The 24820-nt window shown below is 32.9% G+C and overlaps 1 protein-coding gene across 1 annotated transcript in view; it reads right to left on the bottom strand.

Annotated features, from left to right (window-relative positions):
- Positions 1-413: 413 nt before the first annotated feature.
- Positions 414-24820, bottom strand: part of LOC110032718 (2-isopropylmalate synthase A-like) — a 77544-nt gene continuing 53137 nt past the window's right edge. Inside the window, exons 7-12 of the mRNA XM_020736447.1 lie at positions 22431-22464; positions 22255-22329; positions 18135-18218; positions 17931-18065; positions 1108-1256; positions 414-713 (exon numbers count right to left, since the gene is read on the bottom strand). Of these exons, the coding sequence (XP_020592106.1) occupies positions 584-713; positions 1108-1256; positions 17931-18065; positions 18135-18218; positions 22255-22329; positions 22431-22464 (607 nt within the window). The 3' untranslated portion in view covers positions 414-583. The remainder of the gene's footprint in view (positions 714-1107; positions 1257-17930; positions 18066-18134; positions 18219-22254; positions 22330-22430; positions 22465-24820) is intronic.

Genomic DNA, 24820 nt, shown 5'->3' with positions numbered 1-24820 from the left:
TAAAGGGGGAATTTACATACATACCACAAAATCTTACAGATTTACATTTCTAACAACTAAAATTTAATATTTACATATACAACGCTTTATTGCTCTAATCACATCAAAATATTTAAACTCTTTAAAAAGGTCAATACTAATGATTTTTAATGTTGAAAAACATTAATATTTAGGAGCATTTACATACAAACCACCTAATTCCTATGTATTTACATATCTAATACCCAAATCTTCCATATCACATCAAAAATACCACCATTTAATACACCTTTTCTTGCATAGGTACAATGATGGTATGTGCGTCAATATTGAAGTGTAGGTGTTAGATATCTAAATACATAATAATGAGTGGTATGTATGCAAATCTTCCCAAAGTTTAAGTGTTAGAATGCTAAGTAACATGAGAACTATGGTTATGTATGGCCCAAAAAACATCAATTCCATGTCCTGTCACTAATGAAATTACAAGCCAAAATTTAACAACAACAAACAAAATCACATGCAAAAACTGCAAATTTACAGATCATAAATTAAAATTATAGAAAGGGATCACACTGAATAGTCTGTCCTGAATGCTTTCAACCTAAACAACAACCGTTTCGGAATTCGGAATCTCGTTTAGAGGTCTTTTCCCCAGACCCAGCATCTTGTTCAGTGCACTAATATAAGCCCTAACACTGGAAACCACAACATCCATGTCTGCTCCACTTCCACTGCAGTATATAGGAAAAGCGCTTCTTAAAATATAGTCACAGCAAACCAGTCAAATTAATTACATGAAAAAACAATTATCGCCTATCCTCATCATCATTAGCTATTTTGTACAAATTTATATTTTCTTCAAAAAATCATCCAATGTTAATCTTAATCCTTCAACCGCACCTTATTTCTCAATAAGTTTTACATGACAAAACTATCTATTCTACTTTATTCTATCTTTGTTATGTTCTCAAATTCCTTATTAAATTTCTATCAATCTCAATTGATAGCTACCTAACAATTTAAGATCATTGTAATTAATATTTATAGAATAAACCTTCAAAAATGAATTATAAATGATTGGGAACAATGAAAATGAATGTGGCTGAGGGTAGATGAGAGAAATACCTGAAGTTTCTGCGCAGAGACTCCCCTGTTAAGGCATGTGTGGCTGTATGGCCATTGTGGTCTGGCCGAATGAGCACTCTGGTGGTGGCAACTGCATCAATCCCTTCCGTTACAGAGGTAAGGGAGTATTCCATTAGAGTTACTGGTACCTGTTAAGAGTGAATAATGAGTTTTTCAATAATACAAGGGGGGGACATTTCATTTTTATTTTTATCCTTGGTCTTTATTCTGGTTTAGTTATATTCTGATTTGAAATAACATATATTTGACTTGTTGAAAATAAATCAACTAGTTTTTAAAAACACTCGCTTTCATTATTTTTCAGAAAAAAAGTTGATTTATTAAAAAAAAAAGTGAAAAATATGATAAACAAACAGAAAGAAAAAAAAGAGAGGAAAAAACAAAATCCCAAATAGCCCCGAATTAATAGGGCCGGGTCAAGTAACAATTTAAGTTATGATTTTGAGAAAAATGCACAAAATGAAGTACTCGAGCACAAATGATATATATGTTTCACATTCTCAGCAATAAATAAAAGGAAGAACAATTCAAACACAGTGTGAACAAAGGAATGCAGAAAATAAAGGTTTTGAGAAATGAAATAAACATGGCAAGTTACAGTGCAAAGAGTGTAGTCAGTCCACCAAATTTTTGAGCATGAATAGATTCCTGTAAAATAATTTAGAAATACGACGACAAGCACAGCCATGATAGCCAATACAGCAATGGTGATTATGATGATAAAGGAATAAAGAGAAAATTGATGCTATGCGTAAATTAAAATTAGAAGGAACCACAGCTCTTTTCTTTTAAGAGTTTTCTAAACGTTGTGGCCAGTCCGAACAACAGATCAAAGAATTCATTATCAAATCAGATTGTTTCTTACCTTACTTAAGCCACAGGGTTAAATTAGGAGAAGTTTATGTAGCCAGAAAAATCATTACTACGCTAATCTGATCCTTTTAGAAGATGTACTTAGGTAGACTATCTTCTCAATTTTATTTATCAAAAATATAGAACCTGGTACAACTTGGGTGTTCAGCTTCTCTAACGAAAATCTTCAAGACTAAAGTTGCATGCGTTTTAAAATCTAAAGATTGAAATTAAGGAATAGGAAAAAGATTTTTCAACAAATTATTGAAGTTCTCTTGACTGCAAAAATAAATCATTCGAAGAACAGCTGATAGGAAAAGTCTAAAATGTGGAGGAATCAATACATCAAAAAGCCTGCCTTCCATTTCTGGAAATATCAATGAGCGTTCCCAAGTTTTATCTTTTTTATGTTTCCACGAATTTTAGCAATGGTTTTAGGATTGCTTGTGTAATCCTAACGCCATCCATCAATCATTCTCACTAGGGCATAGGATTAATAATATTGATTTCCGTGAAGTTTCTTCAAGATGATAGTTAGATAAACTGACAGCTATAGATGTCAATGATTCTCATAGGCTTGGATTTAAAGGAGAAAACGAGCAGCATAAGGAAAAATGAAATATCAAAAATATAATAGAAGCATATCAAATCCACTAAGAGAGGATGCAAGACAAAAATTAAGACATCATGGAAGATTTAAAATGTTATTTTACAAAACTATCTAGGGATTGTTTCGAGTGATTGTACTAGAAGTGTCCTGTATTTGTGATGCAAAGTTTTTATATTTGCATTTAGGGGAAATTTATGTAACATCCCGTTTTAATTAACTGAGGGAGAGGAAACGAGGAAACCGAAGAAGATGAATTGAACAGTCGGAAAGCCCAAGAAGGAGAGGTGAAGCGAGAATTTAGAAAAACGAAGGTTACTTTCGCTCTATAAAAGGACGCGAGGAAAGAGACAAAGAGAGCCGCGATTGAAGGAGTCGAAAAGGGAGGGCGACGACATCTGGGGAAGAGCTCTCGTGCGCTGTCGAGCAGGCGAGGAAAACGTTGCAGAGGAGCTCTCGAGCAGGCGTGAGAAATCACGTGGTTTAGGGCTCAAATGAGGAAGGTAAATAATATTTATTGAATTGATTTAATAGTAAAATATCTTTTCTATTTCAATAAAATTATCTCTTGCGCGTTATATATATATATATATATATATATATATATATATATTGAATAGAAAATTAAGCGAGATTACATAAAATAATTTAATACTTAAATAATAAAAAACTAATAGTTGTTATACTAATAAATTAGTTAAATTTTATAACATGTTTATGTTAGGTTGAAGTCAAGACAAATCAAATAACAAATTAATCGTCATCAAGGTGAGTACCCATGTTCTTGTACTATGATAATATTTTACTTCTAGACCAAATGCATTTTCTAGTACTATAATTAGTTATATTGAAATTACTGCAAACTAAAAATTTTTAATTCTAGTGATTTTTTTTCATATTGTAAGAATGATATGTGTGATATACGTGCACAATATTATTTAAATTATTACATAGTATATTGAATGATTAATAAATATATTATCTGCTACATAAATGAGAATGAAATATATTTTTAATAAATAGTGAGTTTTATAAAATATTTATATGTGCATGACTGACTATGATGAAATAACCCATTTATGATACTAACGGTGTAACGCTAAAGTACTCATGCAAGTAAATGAAAAATGATATTGATATTGAAGTATCTTAAATGATAAAAAAATTTTTAAATGGTGTTTTTTTGATAGTTGTACATATATAGAATGATATAAATATACTATTGATATGGTAAGATTCATTGAATATTGTCAAATGTTTATATATTTACTAAAAATTTAACTAACAAGCATAATAATATTTTTTCTCATGTATTACTGTAGTTTATGAGTACGAGTATTCACTGGCTTTGAGGATTCTAAGCAATATAAAGATAATGCCTCATGCAACAATTGAATGGATAAGACATAATTCATAAAGTCAATTTCAAATTGTTAAATGTTGTTGATTATAGAGGAATCGAAGTTATTGGTCAAACAATAAAGCTATGTTTGCCCAAGAAATGTGGAAGAATTAATTATGTTTATGATAAGTCAGCCTGAAATTTGTCCTAAAATACTTGATTGAAAAATACAAATAGCAATAAAAGGATCTTGAATGGTATATGATCAACAAACACAATAATATATTTGATGGGTAATAAGAAAAGAAAAAAGTTATACAGATGTTATATTGATGTTATTGCATAAATATGACCCAATAGTAATTAATAACAAAAGTAAGTAATAATTGCCAACAAGGTTCTGATAACAATAAGATTATATCAAGTATAAATAACACAATAATTGGTCTGTTAGTAGTCAGGTATTGAAGTGATCCTATTTTACTTCTATAAGTTTATGATCCACAGGTTTTTCCCTTTCATCCTAGAATAAATTTGTTATCGGACTCATGGGGGTGCTAATAGATTTGCCACCTTCATACCAAAATGTGAAAGTAAATCATTCATCTACATTGTTAGGGATGTGGATGTACCATCACTGTTTTATTTGACTTGTAATCCAATAAAGTGTAAGCTCGCCAATTAAACTCATCTCAAATTCTTGCTCATAACTTCAGCAAAATCAATACATAGTGATCATTAATTACTTCAAATAAAATATCATCGATATAAATCATCATATTGATTGTAAAAAGAAGGCCACAAAAGAAATTGAAGTGAGATAACTTGAAAGCTAATAGATTTGCAACCTTTATACCAAATGTGAAAGTAAATCATTCATCTACTTTGTTAAGGATGTGGATATACCATCACTGATTTATTTGACTTGTAATCCAAGAAAGTATGCAAGCTCACTGATTAAACTCATCTCAAATTCTTTGCTCACAACTTCAACAAAATCAATAAGTAGGGAAAAAGCTTTTATACCAAAATGTGAAAGTAAATCATTCATCTATTTTGTTAGGGACGAGAATATACCATCACTGTTTTATTTGACTTTTAATCCAAGAAAGTATGCAAGCTTACCAATGAAACTCATCTCAAATTCTTTGCTCATAACTTCAACAAAATCAATACATAGTAATCATTAATTACTTCAAATACAATATCATAGTATAAATCACCATATTGATCATAAAAAGAAGGCCATAAAAGAAATTGAAGTGAGATGCCTTGAATGCTAAGATATTTACAAATATAATTCATATAAATTAGATTTCTTAAAAAGTGAGGATTTAAAAAAAAGATAATTTTTAAAGGAAAAAAAGAATACATATAATTTAGTGAAAACTAAATAAATAATTATCAATCAAAAATTTCAAACATCAAATTTACCTAGGTGCTATAAGTTGTACTATTTTAAATCTACTCTAAGAAAAGAAAGCATCTTGTTGTTGGCTTAAATTCAAAAGTTAAATTAGGTAGTAAAAATGTGGAGCTACAAGAGTACTACAAAAAGAAAACACTATGGAAATGTCAAAATGGTTTTATAGATTAGAATAAACTAAATATGTTAAATACACTTGATTATAAGAGAAAAAAAAAGCTCATGGCTAAGTAAAGTACCACAGAAATGAAATGTCAAAATGAATGTTTGGCAAGGCTAAAGATATAATAATATGAGAAATGATTATTTTTTGATATGATCCTTAATTTCATAAGATCAAGAATAAATTTTGCTTCCATTATTTAGCTTAAAAAAGCCGTTTAAATTGTGTATATATATTACTTAGTGTGCTTAGTGAAAGAGAAGTCTGAATTTCATTCCGCGTTTATTGTCATGGTAACAGACCTAGGGTTTCACACCTCTGGGATTTCTTCAAACCTACATTGCCAAATTATTGTTGGCCTGCATTGCGGACATACTTGTTTTTTTATCTTCACGTTGTGACAGCCTTTGCGGCTATTATTTTTCATTAATCTACAATGTTTGCATTGCTAAAACAAACAATTCTTTTCAATCTAATAAAGCAGCACCAAACACCCATTTTTCTCATGGCGAACTGCAAAATATACACATCTCTTCTCAACCGTCAATACTACTTAAAATGGTCCCAGCTAGTCCGCACTTATCTAAAGGACATGAAAAATTCAACATCTTCTCGGCACATGATCAAAATAGGGTGATCCAAAATTTGATGCCTGTGATGAAGATGACCCCACGATAATGTCTTGGTTATAGAGTTCAATGACAAAAAAAATCAGTGATACATGTATATTTATCACCTCTGCAGAAGATATTTGGGATGCTCTTTACCAAACATACTCAATAACAAAAGATGATGCCTGTGTGTAATAAGTCAAAAGTAAAGACCTTTATTTCAAAACAGGGTAACAAAACAATAACAAAATATGTGAATATGCTGCAAAGTCTGTGACAATAACCTGACCAGGGTTCTTGCGACCAAGTGCCCTGAGGATGCCAAGGTCTTGAAGAGATTTATTGAGAAAGATCAAGTGTGTGAGATATTTTTTGTTGGCTTGAATGCACAATTTGATCAAGCCAGGATTCAAATTCTTGGCAAGGAAAAAAAAGCCCTTTTACTAAATGAGGTTATCATCTTTATTGAGGTTGAGAAGAGTTGAATAGGCATTATGCTTGAACTAGTGACAACTGAAGGATCTTCCATGGTTGCACAATAAAATACCCATCAAAATAAAATCAAGGGGACATCCCCAAATGACCATCGAGATAATCTTTAGTGCACCTACTATAAGAAGCAAATACATACCAATGATCATTGTTGGAAGTTGCATGAAAAATCTACTACTTCAAGCTCAAAATGGGACCAACAAAGAGAAAAAATTCAGCAGCAAGTTTATCAAATTTCCACCACAAAACCTAACTTACAAAATTCAATCCCCCATACCTAGAGTCTACTCCCACCCACCTTAATTAGACCAATATTGAGAAGCTTCGAAGTTTATTGGGAATAATTAGAGTATCCCATTGGCTCCTATTCATTAGCATTCTCTGTTAAGTCCCTCTCTTATAGATTACATGCCTTGGACGTGTTTATGCAAGACTCTTGGGTCATTGACTCTAGAGTCACAAATCAAATGACATCTTTAGTACATTTTACAACTATTATGGAAAGTAATAATTATGAGCCTTGTATATTGGGTAACTTTATATTAGGCAAACTAATTAGAGAAGATCAAATTAGATGATCTTTCAATATTAGAGTTATTCCTAATCTAGAGAGTTGAGAGTTTGTATAAATATTTAATATATGTTTTCAATTCAGAATAAGAGAAAAGACTAAGCTTTCACATCACATGGTATCAAAACATCGTCAGATAATTTTGTATATGGCTACTTTGTTCAATTGATATAGATGATGACACCTGCTTCGAAACAGACAATACCTTCAGCTTCGTCGTCAACATCTCTAGAAGTCTTCGGACGCTTCGTCCACCTCTCTGCATCGACAAGATTTGGGCATCAATGAAGCCAACTTTTGTTTTGGTCGCTATGTATGCTTCACCAAGATTCGTCTGCTTAGGTCTGTTGCTGCATACGACTTCTTTGGCTTTGTAGGTCAATTTTTTTCTTCTTTTTCTTTAGTTGTCGAGTTATTTGTCTCTTAGTGCTTTGCTCGCTCCTTTGGTTCGTCCTTCAACACTGAATGACATCATTTATGGCTTGCAAACAGAAATATCTCATGACGGATTTGGTTACATCAGTGGCGAAGATTAAATATAAAAAGTTAAATGACATCATTTTTTTTTACTGGAATAAAAATGTTAGACTATTAAAAAGGTATTTCTCAATAGAGTCATTTCATTGATAATCCCTAGCTAAGACAGAGAAATTATTCTGAATGGAAGACAACACTGAATGACATCATTTATGGCTTGCAAACAGAAATATCTCATGACGGATTTGGTTACATCAGTGGCGAAGATTAAATATAAAAAGTTAAATGACATCATTTTTTTTTTACTGGAATAAAAATACTATTAAAAAGGTATTTCTCAATAGAGTCATCTCATTGATAATCCCTAGTTAAGACAGAGAAATTATTCTGAATGGAAGAGTTAGGGCAGCTTATAAGTGCGGACGACGTTTTCAAAACGCCGCCGTACCGTTTGGTTCGCGCGTTTTGCCAGCTTATCCGAAACTGAGTTTATGTTTTTTGGGAGAGAAAATATTTCTCAAATATTTGAAAGCATGTAAGGAGTTATATCAAGCTAAACAACAGAAACAATAACTTAACACATATCACATGCACTTTAAATATGTGCATGAAGAATTGAACACACTATTGCCCTTTATATCGATGTCCAGATTCAGCAGGTTCAAAGAAAATAAATGACTATTATGAGTTTTGTGGCTGGCCTCAACTCTGAGTAAAAAAGTGTCAAATAACACATCTTATCGGACCCTGAATGTACTATTCTGAGGGAAACATATACTAGAGTACTGTGTACGATTATGAGTTCTCAAGCCTCATCCGTAAAAAAATCTACAGCTAATCAGAAGAATACATACACCAGTAAACCCCAGTCACTGGTTAATTAAAAAAAGTGAAATTTTGAATTCAAAAAATCAAGATTCACAGCATGTTATCAAAAGGAATCATAAGGGTTCTACTAATGAAGCCTCTCAGAGTCAGACACTCTCAATCTATGTAAATGAATAGGCTAAGCTCATCAATTTTAGAAAGCATCCAAAAAATCCCTCGTTATTAATGCCCTTGTTGAGTCAGATAATAGCGATACTCGTCTTCTTTCCTCTTCCACACAAAATGTCATTAATTCTGGTGCTACAAATCACTAAACATGTAATCTAAAACTCTTCTATTTTTCATAAGCAATTTCTTCCATCACTTCAGCAGATGGATTTACCTCTAATATTCTTAATTTTGAAACCATCAATGTTACACCCACATTGCCTCTAATTTCCTTTCTCAGTTTACCATAATTCGCTTTTAATCTTCTTTCTTCATCAAAATTACACGTGTTGTTAATTGTTGTATCTTATTCTTTCCTGATCATTCTTTATTTCAGGATCTTCTTAAGAAGAAGATTATTGGTAAAGGACGAGAACCAAGGAAACTATACATTGTGGATAAGGAGGTACCTCGACCTGTAGCCTATTCCGACACCTTATCTCCTGTTGAGATCCATCATTGATTAGAATATTCATCACTATCAATGCTAAAAAATTTGACCCTCAGTTTCAACAATTATTATTTTTAGATTACAAATCATGTCGATTTGCTAAACATAATGTTTGTATTATGTTCTTAGAGTTAAAAAAAAAAGCCATAGCAATGTTTGTATTATGTTCTTAGAGTTAAAAAAAAAATAAGCCATAGTTTTAGATTTAATCTGATGTTTGGGAACCTTGTCCAATTTTATTTAATGCATTTTGATATTTTACCACTTTTGATAAAGATTTTTCTCATATGGCATGGCTCAACTTTATGAAATCTCATACTAAGCTACTGTCATATTTTCAATCTTTTTATACTGAAATTAAAATTAAATCCATTATTCTTTTAAAAATTTGAGAAATAAAATGCCAAATAATATTTTTTCTGCACACTTTCAGATGTACATGACACAAAACAGGATGTTTCACCAGTCATCCTGTGTCGATACTCTATCCTAAAATGTAGTGGCTGAATAAAAGACATATCGAGATTGCTAAAAACTTTTTGTTTCAAGCGAATGTGCCTAGACAGTTCTAGGTTGATACAGACTCTACTGTATATTTTTTAATTAGATGTTTTTTATCGTTCTACAACATCAAATATCATACCAAGTTTTGTTTCCAACTTTCTCTTTCCTATTAAACTACACATATTTGGGTGTACTTATTTTATTCGTGATACTTGTCTATAAATTTCTAAATTGGAATCTAAGTCATTAAGTGTTTTTCTAGGATATTATTGTTTGCAAATAGGGTATCAAAGTTTCTCCCATCTTGAATACATATATGATTTTTACTAATGTCACATTTCATTAACAATCCCTTTTTTTAGTGACTCGTCAATACCTAAATTCTCACAAGATTCTAATGAGTTGTTACTATGCCACATCATAAGTTGAGATCATGTTCCAGCTCTGCCTTCAGTGTTTCAACCTAAACCACCTATCACAAATATTTACTCAAGAAGACCTTGTCCCCCGAATCCTAGTCCGACATTGATATCATCTTCCCAAGTGGATCTTCCAATGACCTTGATTTACCTATTGCTCTTCAAAGAGGAAAACATCAATGTACTTATCTCATTTCCTCTTGTGTTAACTATAATCAATTATCTTCTATTCTTGCTCGTTTGTTACTTATGTTGTTGAGGTTCCACGATCTGTTCAACAAGCCCTATCCCATTCTAGATGGCAGACATTGATGCTTGGTGAGACGAGTGTTTTTGCTAAAAATAGAACTTGGAAACTAGTTGATCTTGCTCGTTTGTTACTTATGTTGTTGAGGTTCCATGATCTGTTCAACAAGCCCTATCCCATTCTAAATGGCAGACATTGATGCTTGATGAGATGAGTGTCTTTGCTAAAAATAGAACTTGGAAACTAGTTGGACTACTTTTTGTCAAGAAGATTGTTGGTTGTAAGCGAGTTTTTACAATTAAGTTTTATTTTGATGCATTTATAGCTTGTCTCAAAGCTCGATTAGTCGTTAAGGGATATGCTCAAACTTATGAGATCGACTTTTGGGGCACATTCTCTATGGTAGCTAAATTAACACTAATTCACCTACGTTTGTCATTGGCTATTATAAATACTTGGCCCCAACACTAGCTCGGTATGAAGAATGCTTTTCTGCATGGTGAACTTTTAAAAGAGGTATCCAGGGAGCAATTTCCTTGGTTCGTTGCTCAGGGGAGTCTGGAAAATTATATCATCTTCGGAAGTCCTTATATGGATTGAAAAGTATATCATCTTCGAAAGTCCTTATATGGTTTAGAAGTATAGAAATCCTCGACAATGGTTTGGAAATTTTAGACAAGTAGTAGAAGGTTTGGCATGCAGAAAAATCAAAGAGATTATAATGTACTCTATCAACAATCTACTTTAGGAATCATTCTATTGATGATTTATGTTTATGATATTATTGATACCGGAAGTTATATGCACATCACCTTATCACTGAAATCATTTCTTCAAAATTGGTTCAACACTAAAGATTTGAATTTCTTCTAGCACTTCTTGGTGATCGAGGTATCAAGGAGCAAGAAGAGCATCTTTTTATCTCAACGAAAATGTGTTGAATTTATTAACAAAATTTGAAAACTTAGGGGTCAAACCATGCAATATTTTGATGCTTCCTAATCAACAACTTACCAAAGATGGAGAGCCTTTTAAGGATCTTGAACATCATATAAAGTTAGTGGGAAAATTAAACTACACAGTAACTCATCATGACATTACATGGTCAGCATTATAAGACTTTGTCATCCCCCACAATCCATCATTGATTAGCTTTAGAACAAATACTATGTTACCTCAAGAGATCTCCTGTACAAGGTAGTTAATATCAAGATCATGGTCATAAAAATATTAAATGTTTTTCTAATGCAGATTGAGCAAGTTCCAAGATTGATCAAATCCTTTATTGGATATTGCATTTTTATTGGTGGTAATTTGGTCTCATGGAAGTGTAAGAAACAAAATGCCATGAACCAGTGTTGAATATGAGTATCGAGCAACTCTTGACCAAAATTAATTTAAGATGGCAGTTCAAACAAAGTTGTGGTGTGAACTAAGCTACAATTCATGTGACCTCAAACCCTATCTTTCATGAACAAACTAAACACATTGAGATAGATTATCATTTTGTTCACGAAAAGATTCAACATAATCTAATTTCTACAGGTTTGTGAAGAATAAGGAAAAACTAGGTGATAACTTCATAAAAGCCCTTAATGGAGCTAGGGGATCACTTATATTTCTAACAAGTCATGCATGATAATTATTTATACTCTAACATGACGGGAAATGCTATGGAAAGTAATAAATCTAAACCATGTATATTAGGAAACTTGATATTAGGCAACCTATTTAGAGGAGATCTAATTAGAGGAACTTTTCTATATTAGAGTTATTCCTAATATAGAGAGTTGGGACTGTGCACTTTTTCAATTGGGAATAAAGGAATATAAAAAAAAGGAGGGGGTGGGGGAGCTTTCCCGTCACAACATATTCACCTTGTCCAAGAAATAAAAACACTGTTGTTGTTCATGGTTATATTAGCACAATGGCCAATGTTGGTCACATTAAATTGAGGCTGACCTTATAATTAAAATATGTACTAGATGTTCCTAAATTATCCATTCTTTTGTCAATTCATAAACTAACCAATGATTCAAACTGTAATATCTTATTTTATCCATCTTATTGTGTACTTCAGGATAAGGTTTCTGGGAAGAGGATTAGACTTGCTAAGAAAAATGGTGGCCTCTATTATCTTGATATATCAACCACATACTCACCAACTATCAAGCATGTCTTTTCAGTGTCTTGCTATTTTATTTCAAATAAAGATGTCATTTGACATCAACGCCTTCGTTTTAGTCATCTTCAATTACCATTTCAAAAATAATGTTCTGCTCTTTATTTAAATAAGTTAATGTTGAGAATTTCAGTGTGATGTATGTTAATTTGCCAAACATAAAAGTTTTCATATTCAATTAGCAACAATAGAAGTTCCTTTTCTTTTTATTTGATTCACAATGATATATATGGCTCCCCTCTAGAATTCCTAATGTTACAAGAGCTAGGTTGTTTATTTCTTTCATTGAAGATTGCACTTGTCTCATGGATTTTCCTCCTTAAACATAAGTCTAATGTAATGACTATCGTTCCAAACTTCATTGCCATGATACATAACCAACAAAGTGAAAAGGATTTGGTATGATAATGCTAGAGGCTATTTTAATCAATTTATTTCATCATATTTTTGACAAGGGATAGTTCACGAGTCATCCTGCATAAATATCTTTAGTAGAATGGGATTGCAAAGAAAAAATGGTCACTTGCCACAACTTGTGCTTTACTCTTCCAAAATATGGTTAAAAAACCAGACAGAGGGAAGCTTTCCTCACTACAACCCACATTATAAATCGATTGTCCTTCAAAATATTAAGTAATCAAACGCCTATGCAACTCATCTCTATATTTTATCTTTACATTCAAACGACAAATGATCTTACTCCTCGAGTTTTTGGTTGTCCTACTTTTGTTCATGTGTCTAAACATAACAAAGATAAATAGAACCAAGAGCAATCAAGTGTGTGTTTGTCGAGTATTCTCCAACACAAAAAGGTTGTAAGTGTACGCCCACCTACACTACAATTTTATATCTCTATAAATGAGAAAGATCAATCAACCTTAGATGCAGGGGGAGTCTAGTTTTACCGAGGAAGATAAGGTAAAAGATTAACTCTTTCTTGACCTACCCACATTATAATCTTTACTCTTCAAAGGAGTCCAAATCACTTTCACAATAGCCATCCTATAGTCCGAATTATTCCCACAAGAATCAAACGCTGAAACAGTTGAAATAGTCCCTACCAATGACAAGCTTGACACTAGGAGGCATGCACAAGTGTATTTGAGAAAGAGAAATCTGGAACTTGATCTTATGCAAGTCCAAAACTCGAGTTCTAATCGTGAAAGTGAGGTATGAATAAATTCAATTTACTCTCCTATTTCATTTGATTATGCCTTACATTGCCTTAGGAAAAGGGACAAAAGAATCCACTGAACATCCAAGATATCCATAGGCCAAATCAATGTTTTTTCACAGATATTCTCTTTATCACAAAAATTTCTTAGCCAATTTAAACTCCATCGCAACTCCAAACACCTTGTATGAGGCATTATCCAATGAAATGTGGAGAGAAACTATGAGAATAGAGATGAAGTTGAGAAGAATAAAATATGGAAAATAGTTGAGCTACCAAAAAATAAAAAAGCAAATGGATATTTGCCTTAAAACTCAAATCAGACGGGTCTCTATAATGATATGAAGAATGTTTGGTTGTTAAAAGCTTCACACAAACATATGGAACAAGTTATCAAGAGACATTTGCATCAGCGGCTAAAATGAATACAGTAAAGGTTATTTTATCCTTAGCTACAAATTTCAATTGAGATTTACATTGATTTGATGTGAAAAATGTCTTTCTTCATGGTGATTTAGACGAAGAGACATATATATTGGAAATTCATCCATGCTTTTGGAGAAGAGATAAAAGGGAACAAGGCTTGCAAGCTGAAAAAAACATATGGACTCAATAGTCTTCAAGGGCTTAGTTCGACAAGGGTACAAAGGTGATTCTTAATACCGGATATAAGCAAAGTCAAGGTGATCATAAGCCATTCATCAACACATGAGTTTAGGGGGAGTTAGTGCTCTTCTGGTGATGTTGATGAATAAATATTACTAAGAACGATGACAAAGAAAATGAAATCATAAAAAACTGCTTGGGAAAAGAGTTTGAAATCAAATACTTGGGAAGCTTGAAATACTTTCATGAGATAGTAGCAACTCGATCTCGACTAGACAACTTTATTTCCCAATAAAAGTATGTGGTTAACCTCTTGAAGGGAACTACTAAATTAGCGTGAAAGCCCACTTCAATTCCGATTGATCCCAATTACAAACTTCAACAAAGGAATAATGATAAGGCAGTTGATAAAAAAGGGTTTCTATTCCAGAAATTAGTTGGGAAGTTAAAATATTTGGCATACGCTCAACTCCACCTTGCCTATGTTGTAAATGTAGTATGTTACTTCATGCACAATTCTACATAAAGCCAAAAATTTTATTCAAGAGAAGTGAGAGGTTGATTTTTGAAGCATTCATTGACGCATACTATGCAGAATCTCTGGTTGGTAGACATTACACAACAGGTTATTGCACGTTTTTAGGTGGTAATCTAACCACGTAGAGTAAGAAATAAAATATGATAGCTCAATCAAGTGAAAAGCAGAGTTCAAGGCTACGACTTAGGATGTATGTTACCAAAGTTAACTCAAACCACAAATAACTGAAAGCAAATCGTCAGTTAGAAGCAAACACGATTGAAAGGGAAATTACAAGAAACATGACACAAACTCGCACTAGGGCTTGAAACATGAGTGGTGGAGGTCAACTAGGTGGTTGGTGAGCAGAGATAGATAGCTGAAATGAGTTGTGGATGCTTAGGACAGCGAAAGGAGTGGCTAGAATTTCTTTGGCAGTGAAGCAAAGGTCAACTAGGTGGTTGGTGAGCAGAGATAGATAGTTGAAATGAGTTGTAGATGCTTGGGACAGCGAAAGAAGTGGCTAGAATTTCTTTGGCAGTGAAGCAAAGGCTTGAGACAGTGTAACAGAAGGGTTGTGGAGTAGAGGACAATAAGAGGTGGCTGTCCAGTGAGCAAGAAGGGCTGGAATTGAGAAACTGCAAAGAAAAACAACAAATGAGTGTTGCTCAGGGGCGGCTGCAGCGGTTGAGGGCGGTCAAGAGCATTGTGGTAAGATGGTGAAACAGACCAGGAAGACATTCAACGCCTCGAGAGAGAGAGGTACGGCCAGAGCACCACTTAATCCGTGGATACAATATTTGAAGGGAGAAAAACAGACGTCAATGGTTGTCCTAAACAAAGCACATGAAAAACTAACCTAAGACTAATACAAAAATAAATGTATAATAAAATTATAATTAAGAGTGGCCCACGAGGACTGGTCAACCCCTCAGAAGGGAAAAAACCTCGAGAGGTTCAATCCAGTCAAAGCAGTCAGTCGCTGCTTGCACAGGACTTCTCGCATTCGAGATGCAATGTCGTTCACGCCCACGACAGTGCGCGAGGCGCTCCCGCAACAGTGTGTGTGAGCTACTATGGTTGAAGATAATCCTTGAAGAACTCAATATAAAATGAGAGAAACCAATGAGACTATAATGTGACAAGTTTGCATCAATATTGTTAATAATCTAATGCAACACGATAGGAAAAAGCATATCAAGATTGATAAACACTTTATAAAGGAGAAGTTAGACAATAAATTGATTTGTACTCCCTACGTGTCTATAAATGAACAACTTGCGGATGTGTTTACAAAGGGACATAATATTTACGACTTCTCAAATTTTTTATCCAAGCTATAAAAGGATAAAATATATATTCACCAACTTCAGGGGGAGTGTTGAAATACAGATTTAGGAATATAATAAATCCCTTTGTTTACAAAGGGACATAATATTTACGACTTCTCAAAATTTTTATCCAAGCTAGAAAAGGATAAAATATATATTCACCAACTTAAGGGGGAGTGTTGAAATACAGATTCAAGAATATAATAAATCCCTTGATAAGGGAATCAAATTTAGGAATATAATATTTAAGTTTATTATTTCCTTTTTCCCGATTTTTGTATATATTGATTCTACAATGCATATATGATATCAGAGCTAACTCTGACATGTCTCACCTTGGAATCATGGTTATGGTTTGGATTGGAGGGAGTGGAAGAGGGTATTGAAATGGGAAACAAAAAGAACTTGTGTGTGTGTTTGGGGGGGTAAAAAAATCAGACTATCTCTGATACCAAATGATATATGAGTTAACCCAAACCACAATAGTGAAAACACATTTATTACTCAAAAGCAAATAGGGGTTACCATCAAAGACACTTTGAATTAGGAAATAACAAGACACAACACACTCGAATTAGGGCTTAAGTTGAGGGAGGTATTGCTATGGTTTGAGGGGAAGTAGGGGTAGTGATGGATAGATAAGGGCAAGACAACAGGTAGGGGATAGGGTAATGGATTGAGGCTGGAGGATGCTTGCCAGTTAGATAGTAGCAGGGAAGGGATGAAGGCTGGAGGATGGTTGGCGACGACGGCAACTACCACAAGACATTCAATAGGTAGTAGGGTAGGATGAAGGCACGAACAACACAACAGTGGGTGACAAATGGGAGAATTGCAGCTGAAGGGAGAACCACCCAGCGGGTTACTAGACGGCTATGGGTAGGAGGGCTGAGGGTGGTAGCAAGGAGGTTGTGGGAGAAGAAAGTAGAGGAAAATCACCACTTCAGAGTAAGATAGAGTCGGAGCACCACTCAACCTCGGATACAGTCCTAAGAGGGAAAACAGGTGACATCGACTGCTGTCCTGGCAAAAACACTATAAAAACTAATCTAAAACATAAAATAACACATAAATAATACTAGGTAATTAAGAAGGGGCAACCCCACTCCTAATGGGCGGTAAGCCTAGTTCACTAGGGCCGATTGGGACCCTTTCTTCCAAGCTGAACCTGTTCAGTTGTTCCAAGCTAGCTCAGCCAGAGAGAAGCCCCAGTTCTATATATATATATATATATATTAGTTAGTGTGCTCAATGAAAGAGAAGCCTGAATTTCATTCCACATTTTTCTTCAGGTTGCGATGACAACCATTTTTGAGTAGGCAAACCATGGTCCAAGATAGCCTCAGAATAAAATTATTGGAACCTTAAATGGGCTCGTCATAATTACCCCCACCATTTCTATCCCAAAACAAAATTATTGCTAATGTACGCTAAGCACTTAGCATCTACCAACTAATTTTAATTTCAAGTTTTTTCTTAGTATTAAAAAGATAATTATTCAAAGGGTCATATGAAAATAAAAAACCTAAAATTAGATCATATAGTCTTAAGAAAATGAAGGAGAAATCTTAGATATATTTTTTCTAAAATATTTAATTTCTTTTCTACAATTGACTTGAAGCCACACAAAACTCTCTTAAGAGAGTGGAAGGCAAATTTTCAGAGTAAATAGGTAAAATTCAGATCAAACTTCTATAAAACTTTATTTCTTACATGTTTCAAGCATAAAAAATTGATATACATGACCGGAAATTAGGGACAAAAAATGCAAAAAGCTTGCAGCTCTAAGCATCACCTGGACAATACTATTAATTGCTTCGTAAGCAGCATGTACAGGGCCAGTTCCAACTGAGCAAGCAATCCTCTCTACCCCTTCCGAATCAATAAGCTTAACAGTTGCGGTAGAAAGGCCTAGTGTTCCAGATGTAACCTGTTTGCAGAAGGGGGGATTGTACATGAAAAAAGAATGAACAAATATATTAGCTCATCTAGAGACTACCTGAAGATCACTAAGCGACCAAATGACTTTAGGTTGGAAGATTTCATTTGAAATCAGCGCTTCGATATCATCATCAGATACACGCTGAAAAAAAAAAGCACTGCTTATTAACAATATACTAATGAATTTCATGTTCACAAAATTATTCTTCAATCAAATAGTTTATTGAACGAGAAGAAACTAATTGGACTTTAATTTGTTACGTTTTGGAAATCTACAATAACGAAAAGCTAAAGGAATTCAATAAAAGAAAAAACTCAGAACTAGTGGATTCCTTTGAAGACGCAAGGTAAGTTAAAATAAAATAAAATAAACAAAAGGCATTCAATCAATTGATCAGTACAAAACTTTTAAACCATTAATCCAAGATTTAACATCAAGAACAGATTACCATCAGTAACAAAATAGAAAAATAGATTTTGGTATGAAAAAATCAAATGTTGGAAAAGCAATTCGCACATGTATCTTTTACTTGAAACGTTAAGAAAAGAAGTCATCACTGAAGTGTCTATATTACATATTGTAATATCTCCCAAGCTAATGACAATTCATAATTGCCGCTGGACCTTCCTAGTAATAAGTATTAGAATCTTCTCTCTTTTTCATGGATTAATTGTTCTTCATTTACAAGATTTATTAATCTAGAACTTAATTTTTGCCTGTACATTTAAGAAACTTCTTTCCAACAGAGATTAATAATCGATGCTCTTTTCAAATTGCATTTCCTTAAAAAATAATGAGCGTCAACATTTTAAGTATTAAAACACCTCAATCAAAATGGGGTCTGTTTGACACCACAGAGCAAGTACTCACTTAGACATGCCTGGTAATCTCATGTCTATTGAACAACAAGGAGATGAAGGGGAGAAGATGAGACAGGAGATAAAGCGAGGAAGAGATGGATCAACTCGGTTCCTCGTTATTAAGAGGAGAGGGCTATGAAGCCTGTGGCGCTTTGAACCACGGAAGAGAAAGGCACCACGAGCAGAAGAGGAAGGTGAGATCAAGCAAGAGGCGATGAGCTACAAGCATTATATGAAACTAAAAGCCGCAAATGCACATTGCAAGCAGAAAAGTATTTCAGCGAGGCAATGGCAAAAATTGAACCACAACCAGGGTGGTTAATGGTGAATTGAGTGCATGTGAAGTTGGCTGATAGCACCAAAAGCGACGTCTGCAATCTTGCGTGTTTGGAAATCAGCATGTGGGATCAAGCAGACAAGAGCACAGGCTAAGGTGAAGTGCCAAAGCATGCGTGTAGAACAAGAAGGACCATCCTAGTGTTGTATCATGCCTGATTGGTATGGTGAGAAAAAGCAAGAATGGGAGAAAAGATGAAGCACGGTGGCAATTTTGAAGAATTATTTAAAGAGATTTTTGTTAGAAGAAGCTCTAGATCATAATTGTCATAGAAATTATTTAACTATATATGAAAATATGTATTTCACCTTTTCAAAGTTAAAGTAGTATTTTTATGTAAAATAGATATTTGAGTTGTATAAATGTAAAAAATAGAGTTTATAAGATAGATATGTAAATACATAGGAATTGGGTGGCTTGTACGTAAATGCCCCTTAAAATATTAAAAAATTATGAATACAAATTTAGTAAGAGATTGCAAAACGTTTCATGAAGAAAAGATCATTATCAAATTGTCATCAATCAAATTAATAGAGCTGATTTATAATTTTAATTCCTCACAAGTAATAAGGATAAAAATAGTAGAGATAAAATGAAGAATTAAAGCAAGTTTTTTTTTTAAGGTTTGAAAGAACAATAACTAGCAAAGTTAAATAAATAGAAAGATAAAATAATTATATTTCATAAGTGTTTCATTCTTCAATTAGTAGAGATAAAATGAAGAATTAAAGCAAGTTTTTTTTTAAAGGTTTGAAAGAACAATAACTAGCTAAGTTAAATAAATAGAAAGATAAAATAATTATATGTCATAAGTGTTTCAATTCTTCAATTAGCGACGAATAGGAATAACTAGTATATAGGATCAAGCACGGCGTCGGGATCAATAAATAGTATTTTCATATTAAAAGATTGAGCTGAGAAATTTTCTAAACTATAGTAGCATTTTTTACTCTTCTAAACCAACAAGATGGATAGTAATTTATATTTGTTTAAATAGCACAACTTTATTTTGATTCATCTGTTATTTTATAATGTCCTATCAATATGAATGTTACAAGTTTTACATCATGATTAATTTTTATGCATTATTTATAAGAGATGTATATTATCCACTGAATAAATGAAAATGTGAATGATACACATTAAATTTATCCTTGCACGTGTATGTTAATTGATATAGGTCACCTCTTTAAAAAATTAATTGGTGAAGCTAAGGTACATGTGCATGTAAATCGAAAAATTAATTAATATTGATGTACTTTAATTAGCACAATTTAGATAGTGCTCCTGTAATTTATGTAATATAAAAATGATATAAAAATGAAAAAAAAAATATAATGCCGTATAATTGAATGTTACAAACTTTTTTGAATGATCGTATTTGAATAATAAATTGCATGACTCTTTCTTGAGCCGTTAAAAACTCAAAAAAATTAAACTAACACTTTTAGATCCAAACCTTGAGCTATAGAAGGAGTGATAGAAGAGGAAATACTTAAAAAAAAACAACTAAGTGAGCAAAAGATAATTAAACATTCATGTATGTTTTATCGATAAAATGATTTAATTATTAATTGTGAAAGGATCTTTCCATAATTTGGAACATTAATTGTCAGTGATAAAAAATTCAATTAATTTGATTTCACCATCTGATCGTTTTTTCCCGGTTTTGAAAATTCTAAGCCAATGGACAAGCAGTGATAGCACATCTAAGACATGTCAAAATTTAACATATCAAATGTTGTTCCAAAGACGTAAGTGTGACAAGTCTTTGCTTACTTCTGCAGGTCATAATTCAGCATATCAAATGCTGTTCCAAAGGCCTAGTGTGACAAGATTGTTGGACTGCTTTCTTTCCCAACAGAGTTTACTTAAAACTCCAAGAACCAACACTAGAGTCCCTTCAAAATTCTTCCAAGCATCTTTTTTTTTTAAAAAAAAAGAAACATGATAGCAAATAACATGAGTAGCACATCTACTTCATTATCAATAACATTACAGACCTAAACATATTATAGCACAAAAAAAAGAGGAATACTCCAGATTAAATAATAGAGTGACGAGAAAAAAAAAACAATGCCATGCTTCTGCATTAATAAAGAGTTAAATATAAGTTCAAACTGAACCTGGAGTAATGGTACCATAAAACATTGGCATTTCTCAAGGCACATGTCCTATCAATGATTCTACCTCCAGTTTATATCCAACCATCATATGTACCACTTTAACATCACAACGAAGAAAAAGGAAAATCCTAGAAACGTCTACTGAAATGGACAACAAAAAGTAAGCCATCCAAAGACCTTCCTTACATTAGTTTGATGTAGTTTGCAATCAAGGGATAGAGGTTTTTTCCATTTATTTGTCAAGAAAAGATTCTCCTCGAGCAATTAGTTTGTATCTTATTACCTTCAACAATAATATCAAAATTATTGATGTCAATCTAAAAGCTAAGAGCTAATTCAACCCAATGTGGTCACAACATTTCTAGTCATTAAAGAAATTTAGACGTCTATTAATTTTAAACAAAAGCCATTGAGATTGCTCGCGATGCCACATTATAAATGTTTAGAGAATTGCACTTGATTTGAGTACTCCTACACAACAAAATTAATAAATAATGCATCTCACTGACAAGTTTATCCAATTGAGTTTATAGGCTCTCGTGAATGCTACATGGAAAAATCAGTTTGAAAAATATGAAACTTGAAATCCTAACTTCTAATGATGAAAAAATATGAAACTTGAAATCCTAACTTCTAATGATGACGATTATGATGAACAATCATGAAACAAACCCAAATAAAAGTACACGGAAATGTTTGTCCGTACCGCTTATTTTCCTACATTCATGAACCTTCTTAATTTCATAAATATGCATTTTTTATAATTATTTTTGCTTTCAAATCCTCAAGAATGACCTTACCAAGAATTAAATGTTCTTTAAGCATTATAATGCTGATATTCAATTTCTCCTCACCTTTTTTTTCTCAGCAATCTCTTTAAAGCGCTTGAAGACATCATCAAGTTCCTTTCCCGATACATCATAGCCCAACTGAGAACATCGAAAAAGAACACACATGTCGTATTACGAAAATCTAAGCATAAGAATCTATAACTGAAGAGTCAAATCCAAACAAACAAATATAAGCCAACCTCTGTGAGTTTTGATTTCAAAGCATGACGCCCACTGAAATATTTAGAGATTTTGTTAAAAATAAGTCAGTACATAGAAAATCGGCCAAAAAGATCATTTTATTAAGCATAATGCAAGAATTAAAAAAAAAAAGAAAGTATTTATCCATATTCCCCAACAGAAAAAAAGGGACAAAAGCTTTGTTGACTGCATACAGTCAAGAATCACAAAACAAGCGAGAACAGTTCTCCAATGAAAGATAGTACAGCATATTAAAAAACATTAAAGTACAAGAGAATGGCTTCAGCATGCTTACTCAAGAACTCCACTAACAGAATCCATGGAACGTTGATTAGATCAAATATTCACATATTGATTTAGATTTGTATTACCTAGAGTATTTGAGGTTTCTTCTATTCTTCATCAAGGTTAAAAATAAATTCATAATTCCATATTTAATGCTGTGGAGTTTAGGAGGAACTTTCTTAGAGGGAAAAACTCTAATTTTTTTCATTCATCTAATGCAATAAAATAACAAGTTTATATACAACTCTGACTAAACCTAATACAATTAGAGGTAAATCCAAACCATCATGATAAGAAGGAAAGAAATAAAACACATTAATGAATAATTACGGAAAAATAATTTCTCTCCCTCAAATGTCGCAGCTGACCCACAGTTTCCTAAATCGTGAGTGGGCCCATATGATACACAATGCATGCATATCAGCACTCCCCCTCAAGTTGGGTTGTATATGTCATACATCCCAAATTTGCTGCTGAGATCACAAAAGTGATGCCAAGAAAGAACTTTATTAAGAATGTCAGCAATCTGATACTGAGTTGGGATATAACTTAGCAGAACAATCTCTCCATTGACCTTCTCAAAGATGAAGTGACTGTCAATCTCTATATGTTTGGTTCGATCATGGTGTACTGAATTCTTTGACATATAGGTGGTTGATTGACTTATCATTGAACATCTTAATAGTATTTTTGTTCTCTATGTGTAGTTCCACTAGTAATTTCTTTAGCCAGATCCCTTCATAAATTCCTAGAATCAAGGCACAATACTCATATTTTGCACTATTTTTTGCCACAACTTGCTTTTAACTTCTCCAAGTAACCAAGTTACCCCATACAAATAAACAGTAACTCGTGGTAGATTTTCTGTTAGTCAATTCTCCTGTCTAGCCAGTATCAGTCAAGATCTCAATGTTATGATTCTCAGTCTTCATGAATATCAATCCACATCCTAGAATCATCTTTAAGTACCTCAAATGTCGAAAGACCACTTCTAGATGCTCTTCATTTGGATCGTTCATATGTTGGCTCAGTACACCCACAAAAAAAAAAAATAATGTCATGTCTGGTATGTGACAAACAAATAAATTTCCTCATAAGTCCTTGATGCCTATCTTTTTTAACCGGGGTGTTATCCTCTCCTTTTGATGCTCTTCCATTGGGATCCAAAGAAGTTTCTGTTGTTTTACACCCAACATTCCTATCTCCTTCAATAAAAAGAATATATTTTCTGGGATATAACAATGCTTTCTTTGGATCTAATGGCTCTTATTCCAAGGAAGTATATTAAAGTTCTAAGATCATTGATCTCAAACTCAGCCGCTCTTATTTTTTTTAATTGTTTCAATTACCCAACATTCCTATCTCCTTCAATAAAAAGAATATATTTTTCCGGGATATAACAATGCTTTCTTTGGATCTAATGGCTTTTATTCCAAGAAAGTATATTAAAGTTCTAAGATCATTGATCTCAAACTCAGCCGCTCTTATTTTTTTTAATTGTTTCAATTTCGTTTGTCATTGACTGTAAGAATAATATCGTCTGCATATACAATAAGAAAGGCTATTAAACCTTTTTTATTTGATTTCATAACTAATGTGTGATCAACTTGACACTGATAGTATCCCTTGACAAGAATAGTCTTGGTGAACCTTTCAAACCATATTCTGAAAATTATTTCAACCCATACAATAATTTCTTTTATTTGCACAATAGCTAACTGTTTGTGTTGTTCCTTAATCCTGGAGTTATATCCATTTATACTTTTTTTCTCTAATTCTTCATTAACAAAAGTAGTTTTAATATATTGTTAATGTAAGAGTCAGACCTAGTTGACAACCAATGGTAGTAATACTCTTGCTGTGTTGTATTTAGCCACTGGCGTAAATGTCTCTGGATAGTCGATCTTATGGGACTAAGTGAACTATTCTACAAATCTAGTCATGAACCTTTTTATAATCTCGTATGTTTTATATTTAACACTGAATACCCATTTGCACCCTATAGTTCTTTTTTAAGGTAGCGGAGTAGTTGTGATCCATGCACTATTCTTTTCAAGAACAAGAATCTTTTCTTCTACAACCTTCTTTTAAGCAAGAATATATA

Source organism: Phalaenopsis equestris, unplaced genomic scaffold (assembly GCF_001263595.1).
Source record: "Phalaenopsis equestris unplaced genomic scaffold, ASM126359v1 Scaffold000002, whole genome shotgun sequence".
In the NCBI taxonomy this organism is placed as follows: domain Eukaryota; kingdom Viridiplantae; phylum Streptophyta; class Magnoliopsida; order Asparagales; family Orchidaceae; genus Phalaenopsis; species Phalaenopsis equestris.
The sequence above is the reverse complement of the archived record's forward strand: the minus strand, read 5'-3'. Positions and strand labels throughout refer to the sequence as shown.